At 39.8% G+C, this 21,437-nt stretch overlaps 1 protein-coding gene across 2 annotated transcripts in view; it reads right to left on the bottom strand.

Annotated features, from left to right (window-relative positions):
• BRD7 (bromodomain containing 7) overlaps positions 1-21,437 on the bottom strand; it is a 45,106-nt gene that overhangs the window by 538 nt on the left and 23,131 nt on the right. Inside the window, exons 6-16 of one of the 2 annotated variants that reach the window (XM_027513625.1) lie at positions 18,163-18,273; positions 11,400-11,584; positions 10,265-10,388; positions 9,554-9,629; positions 6,709-6,816; positions 6,190-6,325; positions 4,481-4,592; positions 3,097-3,153; positions 1,050-1,164; positions 614-757; positions 113-256 (exon numbers count right to left, since the gene is read on the bottom strand). In XM_027513625.1, coding sequence (XP_027369426.1) covers positions 113-256; positions 614-757; positions 1,050-1,164; positions 3,097-3,153; positions 4,481-4,592; positions 6,190-6,325; positions 6,709-6,816; positions 9,554-9,629; positions 10,265-10,388; positions 11,400-11,584; positions 18,163-18,273 — 1,312 coding nt within the window. The remainder of the gene's footprint in view (positions 1-112; positions 257-613; positions 758-1,049; positions 1,165-3,096; positions 3,154-4,480; positions 4,593-6,189; positions 6,326-6,708; positions 6,817-9,553; positions 9,630-10,264; positions 10,389-11,399; positions 11,585-18,162; positions 18,274-21,437) is intronic. The other variant, XM_027513626.1, reaches the window with a different exon arrangement.

Genomic DNA, 21,437 nt, shown 5'->3' with positions numbered 1-21,437 from the left:
AAACTCGACTAGTTCACACGTTAGCATCAGAGACAACAGCTTTCAGATGTTGCTGGAGGCAGAGGACTGGTGTCCCCTAGCCCTCCACTCTCCCAGAGACACAGGCACGCACCTGCCGTTAAATCCACAAGGTTGTTTGCAATGACCGGGGAGGGGACGGAAATCCCCATCGCTTTTCGGACTCCGTATGTGCTTACAACATCACCTGGAGTTACTTGCTGTGCAAGTTCCTTAAGGTTATTGGTCACTTGTTCAGCTAGGGGAAAAAAAAACAACAGAAAGAGAGTTCAAGGTACTGAAATGTGCTTCCTTTAGGTAACTGAAAAAAAAAAAAAAGCCCAATAAACATGAATACAGAAAATGAACTGTCCATGGTGTTCCCTTCAGTGTTACTTTAGAGTGGTATCACTACTCAAGAAATGCTCCCTTTAAGCAGCTTGCTTCTCCAACCAGGGGCTTCCCTGGTAGCTTAGACGGTAAAGAACCTGCCTGCAATGCAGGAGAGCCCGCTTCCATTCCTGGGTTCGGAAGATCCTCTGGAGAAGGGATAGACTACCCACTGCAGTATTCCTGGGCTGCCCTGGTGGCTCAGATTCTAAGAGGTACCACATACCAAGATGCATTTCTCTGTATGACGGACCCAAGAGACAGATCATGTTGGGAGGGGGTCTGGTGCTCAGACGCTCATTCTGGGCTTCCTGGAGCTCTCTGAGCAGTTTGGTGGTCTCATCAAGTTTCCTCTGGAACACTTCAGCTTCTGTAAGAAAAATAACTTATTAAGGACATCATGGACCTCTTGTATCTGATCCTGTGCAATAAATTGAATACTGTGCTCTGGGGTTTTGCCATTATTGCTTAGTCCTCTCTCCTCAAAGGAGTAATCCCCCCTAAATGAAATCAACACCACAGACAGGCTTTAATGTTCACTGAGCTTGGCCAGTCACCATGTTCCTGCAATGAATGGCTATGCTAACCTGTGCTACTTTGACATTACATCTTGCCTGCCTGTGTCAGGAAGTGTTTCCTTCAAATCCTCTGGAGACACTCACCTTCAGAGTCAAAAACTTCAACCGGAGCTCCGAAGTTTGTTACTGCTTTCAGTGCTGTAAGCTTGTCTTGATTATTGGAGTCCAAACATCCTGTTAGTTCAACTTCTGTAACCTGCTTAAAAAAAAAAATTATCTGAGCTTGCTAAGCCCTGACAGTGCTAGAATGAGAAGTTAGTAAGACAGCTTGTGTTTATAAGCCAAGTTATTTCACTTATTTAGAGTTATAATTCTGATGCCATAAAAACCTTTAAAATGCCACTCCTAAATCCTGGCGCAAGTGTCCCTAAGCTCACACTTCTTGGTAATGGAATGGTGTGTTTTACACACTCTGTTATTTGCTTCATCGCCACTCTAATGATGAAAGCCTTGTCACTGCCCTTTTGGTGACTGTGATGGTGCTGCAGTTTCTGAGGTTCACAGGCAATGTTTTAGTCCATACACTGGCACTCCCTCATGGTAGAACTCGAACGTGAGATACTTCCTGGGTTCTCCTCCGGGCCTCAAAGTCAAGCTGTTACTACTGCATGGGAGAAACAAAATCCTAAAATGGGTAGTTTTATTTCTGGAGTCTCAAGACTCAGAATTTCCATAACCCCAACACTGGTTTTTAGGAAATGATCAACGGTGACAATGAGTAACCCAAAGTTAATGGTTCCATTTACACTCTGGTATTGCAGTCTGAGCTCAGACACGTGGGCTAAGTGTGGTGGAGAAAACCCTATCAGTACATACTCGGGTCTGCCACCTCAGCTGGGCCCTTACAACTTGACTCAAAACACTTCTCACCCAGCTTTCCTTCCCATTCTCCAGCTTTCCTTCATTCTTACCTGTTCACCATGTACATGACCTTGCCTGGCTCATCTTTCTTGGAAAAGGACATGACTTTTTAAGTACCATCCACATTTGCATCTATCTTTACTTGATCTCCCATCTTCAAGTTTTCTTTCCTGTAAAAGGCTTACAACTCTGTGATCTAAGTCATGTAACTCATGGCGTCTTTATCTTGTCGCCACCATTTTACTGAAATTACTCTGATTAAGGTTACAAATGACACGTCCTAGAGGGCTTCATGCAGCACCTGACACTGCGGGACTCTTTCCTGCATGACTCTGCCATGCTTCTCCTACCTCAACCATTGGTCTTTCCGAGGGTTTTTGGCCTTTTCCTTATGTGTTCTGTGTTCTGCCTGGACAATCCCATTCACTTAATACCTACAATAATTCTACCGTGACACTAATGACCTCTAGATCAACACACCTCCAGTGATGTCCCAAACCACACTCACCAGCCCTGAAACCAGATCTTTCTTTCCCTGATGAAGGCTGCTCCTTTCCCTGTACATCTGAGGTGAGCTAACAATGCCAGTATCTACCTTGTGCATCAGGCCCTATCAATTTTACTTCTACTGTATTTTTCTTTATTGTACATCTTCATTCTCTTCCATTACATTGTTATCTAAGCAAAAAACAACTAGCTTAAGTCCCATAGCTTTTCACTGGTCCACTCCCTCCAGCACCCCCTTCTCTTCCACATCTAATCATAGCAGTCTCTGAGGAGAAAAATCTCAACTTCTTAGCACTGCATATACAACTTGTCATCTGCTGCTCCTCTCTCCTGGCACCCTGTGGTCACTCACTTGCTGGGTGCTCTTCAGCCCTGCCTGCTCAGATTATGTCATTACACATGGAGTTCTACCCTCTTCATACACCTGGCCCTGTGCTGGGAGAACCTTGTTCATCTTTCCAGACTTTCCAGTTCATCTGGAAGCCTCTCTGTGAGGGCCTCACCAACCGTCCAAAGCAGCTGGCTCCTCCAGCCTGTGTTCCCACAACATGGACACATACACTGTACAGTAACCGGCTGCAGCTCCCTCGTTCACATGCTTGTCTACCCCACTCACTGCTGCGACCTTCTCCACGGGCAAAAACAGTTCTTTGATTTCAGGAGATAATAAATATTTTGCTTTTAAAATAATAGCTTTATCATTTAGGCTTTTTATCTTATTTGCCATTTAAATATTTCTTGTAAAGAAACGAAATATAATTACCTCCATTTCTTTTGCTGTGTCAAGTATCCTAGTCTGGCCTTCATCTTCAGGAGATGACTATAAGGATAAAGAAAAACACTTTATTAAAGAAAACATCAGGTGGCTAAAATCTCTGACAAACAGAAGACAGGAGAACTCCTAGTGTATTCTACATGAAGAGGCAATATTCTCAAACAGCAGCAGATGTGTATAAAATATTCAAATGCTATAGAGAAGGTGAAAACTTCCCATAACCCTAGTCTTCAGAGATAATGTGTATATAAACACATATATCATGTGCAAAAATCAATGATGATCTTTTATCTTGAAAGGTTATACTGTGATTTATTTAACTGATTTCTAGTTTTAAAAAATTATAAAAACTGTATTCCTTACATATAACTTCTGTCTTATTTTCTAGTATAAATTCTGAGAAGAGGAACTGCTGGATCAAAGGGCAGAGACATTTTAAATTTGAAATATACTGCTGTATCAACCAAATGAAAGATAAGCAATTAAAAAAAAAAAAAGATAAGCAATTTTAGTTCAAGACCTTTAATTAATTCAGATTAATTGATGGGAAGTATACAGTAAAAATATTTCTGAACTGATGTAAAGCTGAATGTTTTTTAGGTGATGTAAAGAAGGCAGTTTTGTGCTAAGATACAAGACCGTACAGCAGTTCTCACTGAACTTCAGGCACTGACTCAGCTGTGCTGACAGGCCGCCCAAGGACCAGCAGGCACAGGTACAGTGAAGGCAGAGTGCACAGCAGCTGCAGGCCGAGCCACCAGGAAGAGTCATAACCCCCAGAAGATGCAGGGATCCTCTAACCATGGTGACACGGACATTCTGGAGATTAGCTCTCCTCTCCACTGAACGAACATTTTCTGGTTCTCATCTTTGAGTCACGTCTCTGAATTACCCTGGATTATGAACTATGTCCAACTGAACTGGAGCTAATTTACAAGTGTTAACAAAAGACAGCAATGAGGAAGCTTTTTACTTTTTTACTTGAGGCTCCACCACTGTATTATTACTACATAAGGAAAAGGACATTCCCTATCATTTTAGTCAACTCAGTGTCAAGCCGGTGAGCCCAGACTTCCTTTTTTTGTTCGGGTACATAACACAAGCTGACTTCTGGGTTATAACCCCAAGTTTTGATTTCTACATTTCCAAGATGAGGAGATAAAGACAATCATCTGGCCCTCACAGATCCTGGTAGCCGAGTTACTTGTTTCCGTTCATTGTCCTCCACCCATGGACTCCACCCGGGCTGGGCTGTCTTTTCAGTGGAATGGAGTTCAGCTGCCACACTGGTTAATCCCATGGTTTCATAACACTGATGACTAACACTGGAGAACCAATGATAAATCACCCTGTTCTTTAGCAGCATTCTTACCGTCTCTGACTCCTGCAGGGTTCTAGAATGTCCTCCTTTTGTTAAAACATCCAGTAAACTATCTGCCATAACATATGGATAATCTTGGCATGTGGCCAAAAACTCATGGATGCTGGAAAAGAGTGTTGGGAAAGTCACTTTCATATAAATGATCTCCACTGGTGTTCTTCCTATTACAGCCAACTGTTTAATTAGATGCCTTTAACTTACACCCACGATGTGAAACTTTCCATCAAGACAGAACACAATTATACTTACATATTTACCAGTGATGGATTTATCATCATGAGAGAATTAAGCAATATCAAGAACACCATGAAAAGGAAATGCTCCTGGGGGAAAGTTCAAAGAAAAATAAGATCTCGGTGATGGTGGGGATGAGGGCTCAGTCAGTGGAATTCTTTGCTTCTCTCTCTTCACTCCTTCCCTAAGCTAAGTTGCTTCAGTCGTGTCCGACTCTGTGTGAGACGGCAGCCTACCAGGCTCCCCCTTCCTGATCGTATTTGCCTCAGGGCTCTTGTATGTACTAAAACACTCTCAAAGTTACACCTCCGGGTTGGGCTACACTCTTTGGCAGCTCCATTTGGAGGTCAAATAGCCTCATAATGTCCAAAATTGAATTGCTGGATCTTCCTCCTGAAGTAGTCCATCTAAAATCTTCCCTCTTAGTAACAGCAATGTCATCTTCTATGCTTCATCTAAAACCCTGGAATTCTCCATGACTTAGTTCTCTCACACCCCATTTTAGTGAGTCAAGAAATCCTACTTAGGCTGATGCCTGGAAAGTACGGCACCAGCAATACCTTTATGTGGAATGCATGGATGAATGAATAGTCGAGAAAGGATTTATTCAAGCTGGTGAGAAGAGGTCTAAAGGATACAAACGGCTTGATCTGAAACCACAGTCACTGACTTGTAAAAACACTGCCACCACTACCACCATATGTATACAAACGTGAACAATTCCCTCTTTTCAGAGAACCAGGAAACTGCTTAATCTACTGGGTTACAGTCTTACACATAATGAAAGTTTACAAAATTCCACTGCCAAGAAGGAATAACCCAAGCTAAGCCCAACCCAAGCCAGAATGCCAGTAAATCAGGACGGTATCTCATTATGCTGATGCCATGCAAAGTACCCAGCATCCTAAACAAGAGCACACAGTTAGCTTCTCACAGAAACATGTGATGAGGGCTGGTGGAGTGGAACTGCCAGTCTACTGGGGCCTGATGGGTCAAACAGGCTTGGATGGGGGTCGGCTTTGGATCAAACCAGGTCCTACCTCCTATCTTGGGGAAAATGTGCGCTGGCTCTGACTCTGATTTGATCCCCCACAGCGATCGAATCTGGAACAGCTCACTGATGCACACACATGTTACAATGAAGCAGGTGGCACCCCAACATTCTGAAGCGACAAGCTCCTGAATTTTAGTAAGCGGAAGTACCAAACAGCTTCAAAAACATATTTTTGAAAAATACTGCAGATGCCAACACCAGAAAATATTAGGAAGACACATGCTTTCTTTAAAATATTTACTTTCCATTAAAGAATGATGATAACTAAGGGTCTGTTAATTGTCAATTAAAAAATTACTGAACACATTTCTTACCATTTGAATAACTCTGTAGGTCTAGCAACAGATCCCTTATGTGCATCAGTGTTTTAGGACAATGCAGCTCTCAGAGTACCAATGAATTGATGACTCACCTGAAATCACTGGGGAGATCAGGGTCTTCCCCATAGGTTGAATAGATTAAATCAGAATCGTCCTTGCTGATATTTGCAAACGTGGAGTCATAATGTGGTGCATAAGAACTGTAGGGTCCGTAACTCAAGTATAACACTGTTGATGAAAACACAGGCAGAAACACAATACTATTCTTTAACTTGTATGTCAATCTATTTTTCTAATTATTAAAGATTATTCCCTTCTAACTTTGCTACTTCACTGACTGGCAAACAAATCCAAGGTAAATTATTTTCTCAAAAATACATACTTATAAGTCACAACTCTAGTGAATCTTTTCTCACAATGGGGAGGGGAAAAACAAGAAAGAAAACTCATTCTGAATATTAATACTGATTTTTCAGTTTCTTCTTTAAAATATCTAATTAATGTTGCAAAAATACCACAAATAGAGTTAAAGTAATGGTAATTATGCTTCTTTTCCTCAACTCCTTGAAAATGAGAAGAGAAAAAACTTTACTACCACATGGGAGCCTTACCTGGAGTTACTTTGTTCCTTTTATCTTCTTTGAACCCCTGCAAAGTATTCACTCCAGACTGAAGTCTTCCAGTTGTCATCCCCAGTCTCACAGGACAATAACCTGGTTCTAAAACATAAGAGTGAGCATGGTGGAGATGGCTCATGTGGCAGTGACCCCATGGTGCTCTGCAGAGTGCCTGTGGACACACTGCTTCACGACATCCACCTGACTCCGGGCAGCCCTTACTATATCCATATATATATATATATATATATATATTTTTTTTTTTTTTTTTTTACCCATTTTTAACAAAAAAAATCTGAGCTGAGAAAGGCAGGAATGTAGCCAGGATCCAAATCTGGTCCTTTTCATCATACTCTGCAGTATCCTCGTATTCTTTATAATCATGTTGCACTTCACTTTAAAAAACATTTAAAAGTTGGACCTTTCAGTGTTAAGATGATGGAAGTAAATCAGGAGAAAAGGTCAAGTAAAAGAAGGGGAAATCCCTGATTAAAGACAAGAATTCATAATACATTCAGGATAAATTAATCTCTACAAGAGGCAGACTTGTACTGCAGAGACGAACAGCCTTTAAAGACGAAAAGCCTGTAAACCAGGCATGAACCCCTGTAATGATGTTGGAAATCTGTGATATAAGCATAAGAACAGAGAAGGACGGTGTCAGGAGAGAATGTGGTCTCTAACAAAATCCAACAGAAAAGACTGTTTTCTTCTGAAGAGCTCTGGTTTCTGTAACAAGACCACCCTGGAATAGAGTCTACTTCCACATGTGATCAATGTGACAAAGTAGAAGCACTTGTGAGAAACTCCAAACCTCTGAACAAAATCTTCCTTCCTTGGTAAGCATCTGGTGTCTTAATTGGTACTAGTACCTCCAACCAGGAGGATGAAGCTGAGACGCGAACAGGGGTATCTTCCACCTTAAACCAGTAAACTGGCCTCCTGGGGAGGCAGCTGTTGAGTGTGAGGATCAAGTCAGTGTTGGCCGCATCTGAAAATGTCTACAGGAGCTGGAAACCCCGAAAACCAGACCAAGAGCAGAGACTAGAACCCCAGGTACAAAGAAAGGGGCAGACCTTTGTGCCTTTTAGAAAGGTTTCACCTAAATCAACTTAGCTGCATCTCTTATCACCAAATTTTCATCACTGATAAATCAGAAAGAGCAATGTTCTCAATCCTGTGGCATTTTCTATGACCCAAGGCCCTAAAAAATTCTACTATGAGAAGTTCACATAAAAGTAAAAAATGGGGCCAGAGCGAAAAGAGCAAGTTGTAGGTAGTGGTGGCAGCAGCAGTGGGGTGTGGGCAGCGGTGTCGCAGGGCCACAGCCACGGCGGGGGCGGCTCCTCCGGCTGAGCAGCAAGGCCCGGTCTATGGACTGTACCTCTGCCTCAACCTGGAATGGCTGCAGGGCCTCACAGGATTTTTTTTTTTTTTTCCAAAATAAATAAATAAAAAAGTAAGAGTTTTGTTTTGAAATCACAGCACCAGTTCCTTTCCTTCTAAGTCAAGGAGCCTATTAATGTTCTCCTGCTTCAGCATTTCAAGAGTGCGCTGCAGTGCTAAAAGGAAACATCGACAGGCTGGCATCAAGCTCTTCTCTGCTTCAAGGTTTTTTTTTTACTTGTTATTCCCCAGTCCCTTACTCACCACTTTGGGATCAACCTAAACATCTCTTAAGGAAGCAGTCTTTGACCTCCAGACACTGTTACTACTCTACTGCTCTGTTCCCCTGATGTACTGATTCATGGTGGACAGGCTACCTCTTGATTCTTTTTGTTATTCTTTCCCCACTGCACAGAATGTAAGGGAAAGGACTTGTCTGTTCCTGTTTCGTTCCCTTTTACACCTAGCTCCACCTCCAGCTCCTAAGACAGTGCCTTCCTCATTGTAAGAAATAAATATTGGAAGCTATTTCCTGGAATCTTGTCATTATTCATTTCTGTATCCCCAATTATCTCCCTCCTAATGGTAGTAGGACGTTATTTATAAACATTCTCATGCTTATCACAACATGATTCCCTTCAAGATAAATGATACATATTTCCCATTCTTACCTCAAATTTCAAAATATTCCCTCTATTTCCATTAAAATATCATTTGAAAAAATAAAAGTATGACTGATGTTCTAGAACAGTGATTCCTAACCTTTATAATCTTTCTATCAACCATGGTGAAAGATATCATGTCATTTACTATATATTATTTCACTACCATTAAGGTACTACTACATGGCATATATATTCATTTTATTCCCTAAAAAGTCTGTTAAATTTTATTATGCCATAGTCTGAAGGTTTTGAGATATTGCCCGAGTCTTTTTGAGGTATCTCAAGAAGTGCCAGTGTCTCAGGGCTAGAAATGACTGCCTAATATTTTGGGTTTGTTAATGGTGGGTATGATAGTACAGGTATTTAGATATATTTAAGTCTTTTTTCAGGTGGACCACATTTTTAAAGTCTTTATTGAATGTGTACAACACTGCTTCTGTTTTACGTTTTGGTTTTCTGGCTGCAAGGCATGTGTGATCTTAGCTCCCCGCCCAGGGACTAGACCCGCACCCCCTGCATTAGAAGCAAAGGCTTAGCCACTGGACTGCCAGGGACGTCCTAGGCACTTTATGTTTTAAAGAAAACTTGATTTTGTAGTACTTAGTTTGGGATGAAATAAAGTAGGCTGGCTGTTAGTATGAAGTACAGGATACCCAGACAAATTCTTTATAGATGATGATAGTTGGGTTTATCAACATTCAGACTTGCTCCTCTAAAATGTTCACCAGGGGACTGCTCTTTGCCACATTAGCATCAAGTCCATGTGCGGTCTAATTCTGTGAACCCACCTCCTACAACAGGATCCACAGGATGGAGAAGTCCCAATGTTGTTGTTCCATCTGGTTTTCTCCTTTCAAATTCACACTGCAAAGACCCAAAGTATTCAAATGGCATGAACTGTTCTATATATGATACATATGTATGTTGCTCACCAGAAAACCTCACCTTAGTTTAGTCAAACTAATATTACACGTGGCTATCATCATACTCATATCAACTTTCACATATGTATACAGGTGCTGATGGGTTAAAGAAATAAAGGTTAGAAAATCTCAGAATTTTAAAAGAGCTGCGTGGGTGCTTAAGGCCACCAAGTTCTGTTTAAACTGTTTAAAAAAAGTATACTGAAAACCAGGAAAGGGAAGTGACTTACCTAAACCCATGGATTAATTCATTTGGTTTTAGAACCAAGGTGCTAAACAACATGACTTCAAAAGACCATGTATGTTTTCTTTTCATCTTAGAAGTATGTGGTTCATTTTCCAACATTTGAACACATTAATGTCCCTTAAAAACCCCAAACCCTTCTAGCCAGTAACAGAGGATAATATGAATTATGTACTTTAAAAACAGGTATATTACTACTTTTTCTTCTGTGAGCGCTATCCTGAAGAGCTCTATGGCAGATATGGATTAAAAGTACACAAGCAACTTAAAAACTAAAAGTTTCAGACAACCCGAATCAGTAGGTAATGAAAAGAAAGGAAAAGCTCCATCACCTGACTATTAACAAGCCTCCTGGTCAGCTTTCCTCCAGATTCCTTAACGATGCGGTCAATCTGCTCCTGCTCTCTTTCTAAATTATTGCTTTTAAATTTATCTTCCAGCACATCTTTGTCTTTCCTGAAAACACACATTAATACTAAGTAAAAAAAAAAAGAAGAGGAGAAGATGAAAACATTAAAATGTAATTCTAAATATGAATACAACCAAAGTGGAGAAATGTGTGCTACTGACACCAATTAAAACTTTGTTCCCTAATGACCTGGTAATGGGCCCCAATGACACACAAACACTAAGGCAAGCCAAGTAGTCGGTCAGCTCCCTCCCGGTGTTCAGTATTATTTGTCCTACACATTTTTCTTAGTATATTCATAAAAATGAACCATATCTCAAATATATTTTAAAAGCAGAGGGGTGCACAATTTGTTTTACAATTTGGTACACTGAAGTCCAACTTTTAAAATTTAAAATAAACATATATTACAATGTATAAATCTTAGAAATATAAGAAAAACCTGTCACAAGTTCACGTCGTGCTGTAACAGCAGAAGTCCCAACCTGCTAACTAAACCCCTCTCCCAGAGCTGACAGCGAGGTGCTGGGAGTCAGGGCAGGGAGGCAGCAGCTGAGCGGGATGGACACATTACGCAACTGAGTCAGGCCACATCAGCTGATGGCTGGAAGGACCGTGGTTCACACTGCTCCTACCAGCTGACGCCGGGTGGAAAACATGCACACATCTCAGAGACAGCCCATCTGTTTAGAAGGCAGCTTTAACTGTGCTTAGGCTTAAGTACGGGCTCAACTCCTTTGTGGAATGAGGTAATGAATATACAACTTTTTCTTAAATAGCTCCATTAATATAAACTCACTGTCAGCATGAGTCCCTCGAGACTATTTACTGGTTTTAAAACGACTTCCCTACAGAATAGACATTCAGAACTATTTTCTGAATTGTGTTTCGACAATGACAAACTGTGCTTTGTATGAGAAAAGGGGTGTCAGATCATCAAAATGGACTTTGACAAAACCCAACCAACCATGGACCCAAGGCAGGCCCCTGAATTGTATTTTCTCCCCTTACTGGCGTGGAAAAGACAGCTTAACCGTAATATTCCAAAGATTCTTTACTTTTTATTTTCCTTATTGGGGCTCTTGAAGCCCTGTGCCTCAGCGTCTCCAGCATCGTCCCTCTCTCTTGGCCAGGAACCGCTGTCCTCCCCACTCTGTGAGGTGTCTGTCCTGTCTCTCTGCTTCCGACTTTTCTGCAAGTCTGCCATGAAGTCTATGCTCTGCTTCAGGCTCTGAATTCTCTCCTAAAAATATTCAGCAGTATTCTTATTGTATATTTGCCATTCATTTGTAAAGTAACGCATTTTCCCCCATAAGAGTTTACACTTATCCTGTCATTAATTAGGGAAGAAAAACAATTAAATGTAATCCTACCAAGCAGAATAGTTAGGAACCAGGACAATAAAGTCTATTCCTTAATTCAGATAATTTCCAACATAAGAGAATGCTCTGCAACTTTACTGCATCGTCAAAAAGTTCACAGGAGAGAATGTGTGAATAAAGACTAAACCTTCTTAGCAGTAGTAAATATAAAGTTTAGTAGAATAGTGTGTGAAAATTTCATATTTAATAAAACAGTTCATCTTCTGAGATTTATGAATTATTAGATATTTAAAACGAGCATGTGAATATGGGAAGATCTCTTACATTTTGGCATCCTGGGATGGTCACTGAGGACTGGCATTTTTCTGTGTGAAAACACGCCTCAAAGAGAAAAGGCTGCTAGCAGAGTTTCTTTTTAAGAACGCATAATGTTCTAACCAAAGAAGTATTGTTTCTATTCTGTGAAACATGTGAATTTTCCATTGCATCCCTTACGGTCTGTGGTTTCTGGACAAATGTTAAAGAGGCAGACTTGTTCCTAGCAACTACTCTGCCTTTTAATTCTGTGTTGTCAATGGACAAAATATGGAGTGTAGTCTCCTACATAGCAACAGTAGGGAAGACTTCTACAGAGTAACAGAAACTAGAACTGGAAAGGACCAGAGGTCATTCAGATAAGAACAATGTAGCCCAGAAATGCTAAATGACTCAACTAAGGTCTCAGAACCACTGACTAAGAGCAGGCCTCTTGGATCTCATGATGGGGCCTTTTCTCATCATACTCTGCTGTGTTAGCAGTGCAGATTGTGACAGCCTCAGGAAATGGACCCTGCTAATTTTACTGCACTATAGTTTTTAATTATATTAAAACATATATGATATATATATAAATACATATATAACATACAAATGCTGCTGCAGAGAGAGAGTGCACTTCCCTCATAGCTCAGTCAGTAAAGAAGCTGCCTGCAGCGCAGGAGACCTGGGTTTGATTTCTGGGTGGGGAAGATCCCCTGGAGAAGAAAATGGCAACCCACTCCAGTATTCTTGCCTGCAGAATCCCATAGACAGAGGAGCCTGTCAGGTTACAGTCCATGGGGTTGCAAGAGTCAGTCACAACTTAGTGACTAAATCACCATAATTTTTAAAATGATGTCAAAACTATTTAAGTAATAAATTTTATTGTAGACAAAGACATGGGTAAAGGAGAAAATAAGAACCTTGTTAATTTATTATCTAGAGAGGAAAAGTGTTAACAGATTTAACATTGTAGTATTTTTCTAAGCATTACACATATTAGCAAATCAGAATTATACTGAATAAGCAAATTTTCTTTCAGTTAATAAACTATATCTCCCCTCTGTTTCATTAAATATTCTCTAAAATATTTTAAGTAACTGTATAGTATTTTATCCCCTGTGTGTCCCATGGTTTAATTAATGACCCCCTACTGAACATTTAACTTATTTTCAAGTTTCTGCTATTAAAAATAAAAATCTCTAGGAATCCCTATCTCTTTAGAATAAATCAGAGGAGTAAAACAGCTTTCCTGGTGGCTCAGTGGTAAACAATCTGCTACAAGGCAAGAGACCAGGGTTCAATCCCTGGGTTGGGAAAATCCCCTGGAGAAGGGAATGGCAACCCACTCCACTATTCTTGCCTGGAGAATCCTACGGACAGATAAGCCAGATGGGCTACAGTCCATGGGGTCGCAAAGAGTTGGCCATGACTGAGTGACCAACACGTGAGTAAAAATACTAGGTCAAAGGGAATGAATATTTTTTCAGGCTTTTGATGTTTACTGTTAAACTGCTTCCCAGAAAAGTTTTAACAATTTTTAGTGTTTGAACATTCCACCAGTGTTTGACATTTTCTCTGACTCCCTGGCAAACTGATTAGTACCATTAAAAAAAAAAAAATACTGGACTTTTCCTGGCAGTCTAGTGGTTAAGACCTGGAACTTCTACCGTAGGTGGCTCAGGTTCAATCCCTGGAACTTAGGGGTGTGATCAAAAAAAAAAAAAACAACCGATTTTTAAAAACAGGTCTTATTTTAATATGTACTTAAAAATATTAGTTTGATTATTTCTATATGCATTTAGTGGCCATTTGTGTTTCCTCTTGTGTATGTCACTTAAGTCATTTTTTACTCATCTACTTCTAGTACCTGAAACAGAGGCTGGCATATAGAAGGTACTCAATAAGTGTTGGTTAAATGAATGGGCTTGGATCACAAAGTTCTCAGTAACCTTTTAACTTCCATTCTAGAATTTTATAAAGCAGAACCTACATTAGGAATATTTTCAAACTTAGAAAAAACAATGCATCAAATTAAAATAATTCAATTAAAGGAATTTTCTAAATTTCAACACAAGTCATGGAAAAAAGTTGAGTTTAATTAATTTTACTTTAAAAGCTGAATGCTGAAGCTGAAACTCCAATACTTTGGCCACCTGATGCGAAGAGCTGACTCATTTGAAGAGACCCTGATGCTGGGAGGGACTGGGGGCAGGAGAAGAAGGGGACGACAGAGGATGAGATGGTTGGATGGCATCACCGACTCGATGGACATGGGTTTGGGTGAACTCTGGGAGTTGGTGATGGACAGGGAGGCCTGGCGTGCTGTGGTTCATGGGGTCGCAAAGAGTTGGACATGACTGAGGGACTGAACTGAACTTTAAAAGCAATGTCTTTCTTTTTCGGTAACCCAAAAGTCTCCACATCAGCATACTGTTTATCAATTCTCCATTTTACAAATGACTAAAGGGTTGATTCTTTGCCATTTATTATTAATGGCTAACACCTACTGTGTTAGCCTAAACCTGTACGTGTTCTACCTACACCTATACTGTGTTATACCTATACGTTTGATTCCTGGGTTGGGAAAATCGCCTGGAGAAGGGGCTAACAGTGTACCTATAACCTATCAGTACAGGTATCGAACCTGTACCTCTGAGCTGTCACTCATAGGGTGTAATTCTGTGAGGTAAGTACTACTGTTACGCCATTTTATATGATGGTAAAACGGTTGAGAAAGGTCACATGGCCTGCCTAAGGTCACACAAGTGTCTCAATAGCACAGCCAGGACTTGAAATCTGATTAGTCTGACCCAAGGTCACTATAAATATAATACAGCATTTAGTATTTATTCAGGAGGTCAAAACAGTTATTCTTCATATGTCCACTCTTTATAAAAATAACACATCTACTAACAGTCACTATTTGTGTATAACTGAAAAAAATGATGAATGACTGCTCTACAACTTTTACACTGAATTAAAAACCAGTTATTTTTCAAAAGACACCATTCATGGAAGGGTGTGCTAGGCTCTCTTGGGAGATGTGCTATTAAAAAGAGTAACTCAGAAGGTCTAAATTTAAACATTTAAAAATCACTGTTGTAAGAATCTCTCCCATCTAGGGTGGAGAGAATAGTCAACAGGAAGCTATAACACAGGATGGGTAGGGCTCCTCAACAGGAAGAGATCTGAAGGAAAGGAAGACAACAGAGAGAGAAAGGGGAAAGTGGACAGAGGTTTTTTTTTGTGCTTCCAGACACCCCACCCTCAATAAAATGCAAGAGCTTCTGGAATCATTTGCATCTTGTATTAACTGTATTATTTAAAGATGAGAAAACAGTGGTAAATCAAAGTTGAAAAATTTACTGGATATATTATGTTTGCAAATCAAACCTTATTCTAAAAATTAAATGTGCAGATTCTGGAGAAAACACGGCATTTTTGGGGTGTACCTTTACTTCAAATACAAAAATAAATATCTGCAGGTTAAAATAATTTGAATATGGCTTGGTCTTGGATTCTGAGTATTTCTGCAAAGGATGGGATAAACACTTTATATTCCCCTTTCCTCTGCATATTTTGCCAAAGATGGGTAACTGGCTTACATTACAGCTTCCCAAGTCTTTAGGAAAGAGTGGAAATTGATGTTGTCTAAATATTAGGAGCGCAAGAATGATCATCAATCTAAATGTTTTTCTTTCCTCAGTTAAGTGGATCCAAGAAACTTTCAGAGCCAAGCACACAGACACCAAGACATCTGCACCTCAAGGCAATTCTTTAAGCATAAAACTGTGACACAGATCAGATCAGATCAGATCAGTCGCTCAGTTGTGTCCGACTCTTTGCGACCCCACGAATCGCAGCACGCCAGGCCTCCCTGTTCATCACCAACTCCCGGAGTTCACTCGGACTCAAGTCCATCGAGTCAGTGATGCCATCCAGCCATCTCATCCTCTGTCGTCCCCTTCTCTTGCCCCCAATCCCTCCCAGCATCAGAGTCTTTTCCAATGAGTCAACTCTTCACATGAGGTGGCCAAAGTACTGGAGTTTCAGCTTTAGCATCATTCCTTCCAAAGAAATCCCAGGGCTCATCTCTTTCAGAATGGACTGGTTGGATCTCCTTGCAGTCCAAGGGACTCTCAAGAGTCTTCTCCAACACCACAGTTCAAAAGCATCAATTCTTCAGTGCTCAGCCTTCTTCACAGTCCAACTCTCACATCCATACATGACCACAGGAAAAACCATAGCCTTGACTAGACGGACCTTTGTTGGCAAAGTAATGTCTCTGCTTTTGAATATGCTATCTAGGTTGGTCATAACTTTCCTTCCAAGAAGTGTCTTTTAATTTCATGGCTGCAGTCACCATCTACAGTGATTTTGGAGCCCAGAAAAATGAAGTCTGCCACTGTTTCCCCATCTATTTCCCATGAAGTGATGGGACCAGATGCCATGATCTTCGTTTTCTGAATGCTGAGCTTTAAGCCAACTTTTTCACTCTCCACTTTCACTTTCATCAAGAGGCTTTTGAGTTCCTCTTCACTTTCTGCCATAAGGGTGGTGTCATCGGCATATCTGAGGTTATTGATATTTCTCCCAGCAATCTTGATTCCAGCTTGTGTTTCTTCCAGTCCAGAGTTTCTCATGATGTACTCTGCATATAAGTTAAATAAACAGGATGACAATATACAGCCTTGACGTACTCCTTTTCCTATTTGGAACCAGTCTGTTGTTCCATGTCCAGTTCTAATTGTTGCTTCCTGACCTGCATACAGATTTCTCAAGAGGCAGGTCAGGTGGTCTGGTATTCCCATCTCTTTCACAATTTTCCACAGTTTATTGTGATCCACACAGTCAAAGGCTTTGGCATAGTCAATAAAGCAGAAATAGATGTTTTTCTGGAACTCTCTTGCTTTTTCCATGATCCAGCAGATGTTGGCAATTTGATCTCTGGTTCCTCTGCCTTCTCTAAAACCAGCTTGAACATCTGGAAGTTCATGGTTCACGTATTGCTGAAGCCTGGCTTGGAGAATTTTGAGCATTACTTTACTAGCGTGTGAGATGACTGCAATTGTGACACAGATGACCACCACAAAAACTGGAAAACCACGTGCACCTGCGCACGACTTGTTCCTACTATCCTCCAACTCCCCTCAATTTCAGCCTGAGCTCTTGATTCTGATTTCTTTCTCTTCCTCATACCCATTTCTTTTTCTTTTTTGCAAAATCATTCTATCTTGTTCTTCTTGGTATACTCCCTACTCTGGCTCTTATCTAAAATCAGCATATTAATGCTAGCAATTATCTTGGAGACCTTCTTCTCTACAGATAAGAACACAGAGGCCCAAGGTCCACACGTTAGTGGAAAAGAGGTAAAACTGGAACCCAGTCTTCTGACTTCCTGCCAAGATACGGTTTGTCTCAGTTAATTTTCCATCTATTCAGAGCTGTGAGAAAAACCTCACAAGACGTGATTCATCTGGTGAGTTCTCTTCCTCTTCCAGTAGATGCAAGTGATCACTCAATTTCATCAGCCACGGCTCTGCAATGAGACTCCTGTCACTCTTTGCCACTATCTACGGCATCTTTGTTTTGAATAAGTTATTGTGTAAGCTTCCTCATGAAGCTTGATGATGATAATGATGTGTCCTCTACATACATTTCTCCCACTTCACACACCTTACTATGTATCGCTTCTTGTTCTTGGGAGAATCTGCTCCTGTGGGGAGGTGGCTTTCAGACAATTAGAGGAGTGATTCCTCATTTGTCTATTTCCTTTCTTTCTACCTGAAGGAGATCCTGTGCTTCACCAGAACATTAGCTTCCACCCCTGCAAAGGGAAATAAGGTACTATTCTTCCAAAAGATTTCATAACTCATGTAATCTATCCTGTCCTGGAATTCAAGATGATATCTGTTTCACAGTCAATATAAGTCTATCTGATGAATACCAACTCAACAGCTTCCAAATAAATAATTACAAGTGAATGCCAATATTTATTTGTATCAATTCCAAATGAGAATCTTCCTGCTGTAATTTTCTTCTCTATGTTAAAGTTTTTTTTCATTTAATATTTCCTACTTTAATATAACCTGTCTATAAAATAAAACCTGAACTGTACTGGATCTGTATCACTATGACCAAAATCAAAGGAATATAAATTTTATAATAATTATTATTTATGACAAAGAATTTCCTTTACCTGGCTAAGAATTTTCATCCCTGAGTGCAACAGCTTTTTCGCAGCTTTATAATAAATCGTCTCTGGTTTGTTGTAAATCATAGCGTTAGTACACATTAGTTTGAAGTTATCCTGCAGAGAAAATATTAGGGAGGAATGCATTAAGACAAAACAAAGTACCCTCCTGTCCTGGTCTAAAATTATGCAGGTCCTCAAAAAACTCAAAACAACAACCATCAAACAAACAAAAACAAACCAGTAAAAAAACACCATCTTTCTGTTTACTAAACAACATTAATAGCAATTTATTAAGTTTTAAAACTAACAAAACAAATACTGCTAAATTAATTTAAACATCCTACTACATTCCTTTACAAATTCTTAAACATTCTATAGTAACTGCATAAACTTTAGATTCGGGGATAAAATTTTAAAATGGGTTTCTTCAGTATAATATTATTGCACACAAAGAAAATTAGAAAATACTTCTATTTTACATTTAATAATTACTGAGTATTTCATTTAATTAAAAAAATCCTTAGTTTAAAAACAAACATCTTAATTATCCATTGATGAATTAAATATTTTATTTTGGATCTTGACTGAAAACTGGGACAATTGTAAATTATCTTAATAATATTTCCTACCAGAGTCAAAATAACTGAGCAAATGGCAAAACATTTACACTAATATTCTTTTAAGTGTTTGGATACTATTATAATTTGCAGAATGTTGCAAAGTCATGCCAACCTGAAATAAACCATACAACTTCAAAGACTTACAACATGTAACCAGAGTAGGCAAACTATCAAAACTGTACTTTTGGTTTAAATTTCAAAGTATGCACATGTGCTAGGGAACTCAATTCCACTGCATATTTTCATGGTTAAGTAATTTTTACATTGTATAAATGTGAGAGTGATTATGCCAAGGCCTTACTAAATAAAAATGATAAAAACTCAACAAAAAAGAACCTGACCCTCAATCTCCTCTGAATTTAAAACATTTAAGCCCCGCTATTTAATAACTAGTGATGACAGCTTAGAACATTTAATGTAATGAAAACAGGTAGACTGAATATTATTTAAAAGTACATGAGAAGACTGAGTCAAGTGTCACAATAAATTTGGTATTAAATTTAAAGCAGACGAAGTATATGTGGATCCTTAGTTCTTGGCCAAGTCTCTAATCAGTTAGGATTTTGTTAGGTCATCATCTCTAGGAATCTGAGGAAAGCTATGGATCCACTCCTCAAGCGCACACATGTAATACAAAGGTGAACACAAAATTTCCCTGTATGTAATTTTATAAAATTCTTGATCCCTCTAAAGGCTCATCCATGGCTACCCAAAGGACCCCAGGTTCAGAACCTTTGGTATAGATATTCTGAAAAGCTTCCATTCCATTAAAATTATTAAATATATATTTGGGGAAGGAGAGGCAAATGAGGGGAGACAAACTAGATGACTACCACACTAAATGATCACTGGTCCTATACCTGGAAAAAGTACTGGATCATTCTACAGATTACAGGTCTGACCCATTACTTCATGAATCTTTTAAAAATTACGTATTTCTTTAGTAACATTTTTGGCTGTGCTGGATCCTTGTTGCTGCATGGGCTTTCCTCCAGGTGCGGAGAGCATGGGCTACCCTCTAGTTGTGAAACGTGGACCTCCCAGTGTTGTGGCTTCTCCTTACAGAGCACAGGCTCAACAGTTATGGTGCACAGGCTCAGATGCTCTATGCCATGTGGGATCTTCCTGGGTCAGGGATTGAACCTGCATCTCCTATCTGATCCCTGGGTTGGGAAGATCATCTGGAAAAGGGAAAGGCTACCCACTCCAGTAGTCTGGCCTGGAGAACTGCATGGACTGTATAGTCCATGGAGTCGCAAAGAGTCAGACACGACTGAGTGACTTTCACTTTCACTCTTCCACTGGCAGGCAGGTTCTTTACCACTGAAGCTCCAGGAAGCCCTATTATTCCATGAATCTTAACTGTCATGTGCTAGGTTGGAGAAGGCAATGGCACCCCACTCCAGTACTCTTGCCTGGAAAATCCATGGGCGGAGGAGCCTGGTGGGCTGCAGTCCATGGGGTCGCTAAGAGTCAGACACGACTGAGCGACTTCGATTTCACTTTTCTCTTTCATGCATTGGAGAAGGAAATGGCAACCCACTCCAGTGTTCTTGCCTGGAGAATCCCAGGGACAGAGGAGCCTGGTGGGCTGCCGTCTACAGAGTCAGACACGACTGAAGTGACTTAGCAGACTTTACTGGATTTTTGTGTAATGGCAATTGTTCTTTCATAAAGTTGAATGACCTTTCTGTATACTTCCAAATATTTAAAAAAAAAAAAAACAACCAACCTCAAACAGTTTAATGAGCTGGATAAGCTAATTAAACTTTACATGGGGCTACTGAATTTTCCTGAGAAAAAAATATAGCTCTACAGAAAACTCCAAAGTTAAAAATACTTGTTCATTTTAATTATGATAAATCTTGACCATCTGCTCAAAAACACTCAGTGGGCATACTTCTACTCTCTCTTGTCATCGTAAGGGAAAGATCAAAGGAAAGTTATTCACAGAAAGGAAAAAAAACTGAAAAATTTTCCATTAAGCAATAATAAGATCAGAAACATGCTGAAATAAACAGTTTTAGCTTAATTTTCACCAGATGAAAAGTTGAGAAACATTTCTGTTTCTCTGAGTACAAGAGAATATAATTCAGGTTTTTCAGAGTGAAATATACAGTCAAACTGATAGTAAAGACAGAACTAAATGCTAGTATTATTCATAAAATTCAGCTAATCAACGTGCATGAAAAAAAAAAAAGAGACCAAGTAAAGATAACATTTACTGTCTTATTTTCCTTCTATAAATGATTAGGGTCTAGTCCGTGGGTCAGATGAAAACACTACAATATTCATTCAGAAAAAAAAAACAAAGGTAGAGTAGACACACTGTTTAAACACTTTAGTTTGTGGTGGTTTGGTACAGAGCAAATTAAAACAGAAAACACACGGCTCCTTTTCTTAGGATGATTAAAATGAAAAGCTTAACTCTGAAACCAGCATCTGCTGCTGCTGCTAAGTCACTTCAGTCGTGTCCGACTCTGTGTGACCCCACAGACGGCAGCCCACCAGGCTCCCCCGTCCCTGGGATTCTCCAGGCAAGAACACTGGAGTGCATTGCCATTTAAAGACAGAAAAACGTCAACTATAACACTAGGCATGTGTATCATCTTCATGGCTTGTAGGTTCTTTACTTGTAAGTTTAAAATTTCTTATTGC

This window comes from Bos indicus x Bos taurus, chromosome 18 (assembly GCF_003369695.1).
Source record: "Bos indicus x Bos taurus breed Angus x Brahman F1 hybrid chromosome 18, Bos_hybrid_MaternalHap_v2.0, whole genome shotgun sequence".
Taxonomy (NCBI): domain Eukaryota; kingdom Metazoa; phylum Chordata; class Mammalia; order Artiodactyla; family Bovidae; genus Bos; species Bos indicus x Bos taurus.
Note: the sequence above shows the minus strand (reverse complement) of the source record. Positions and strands in the feature narration are given on the sequence as shown.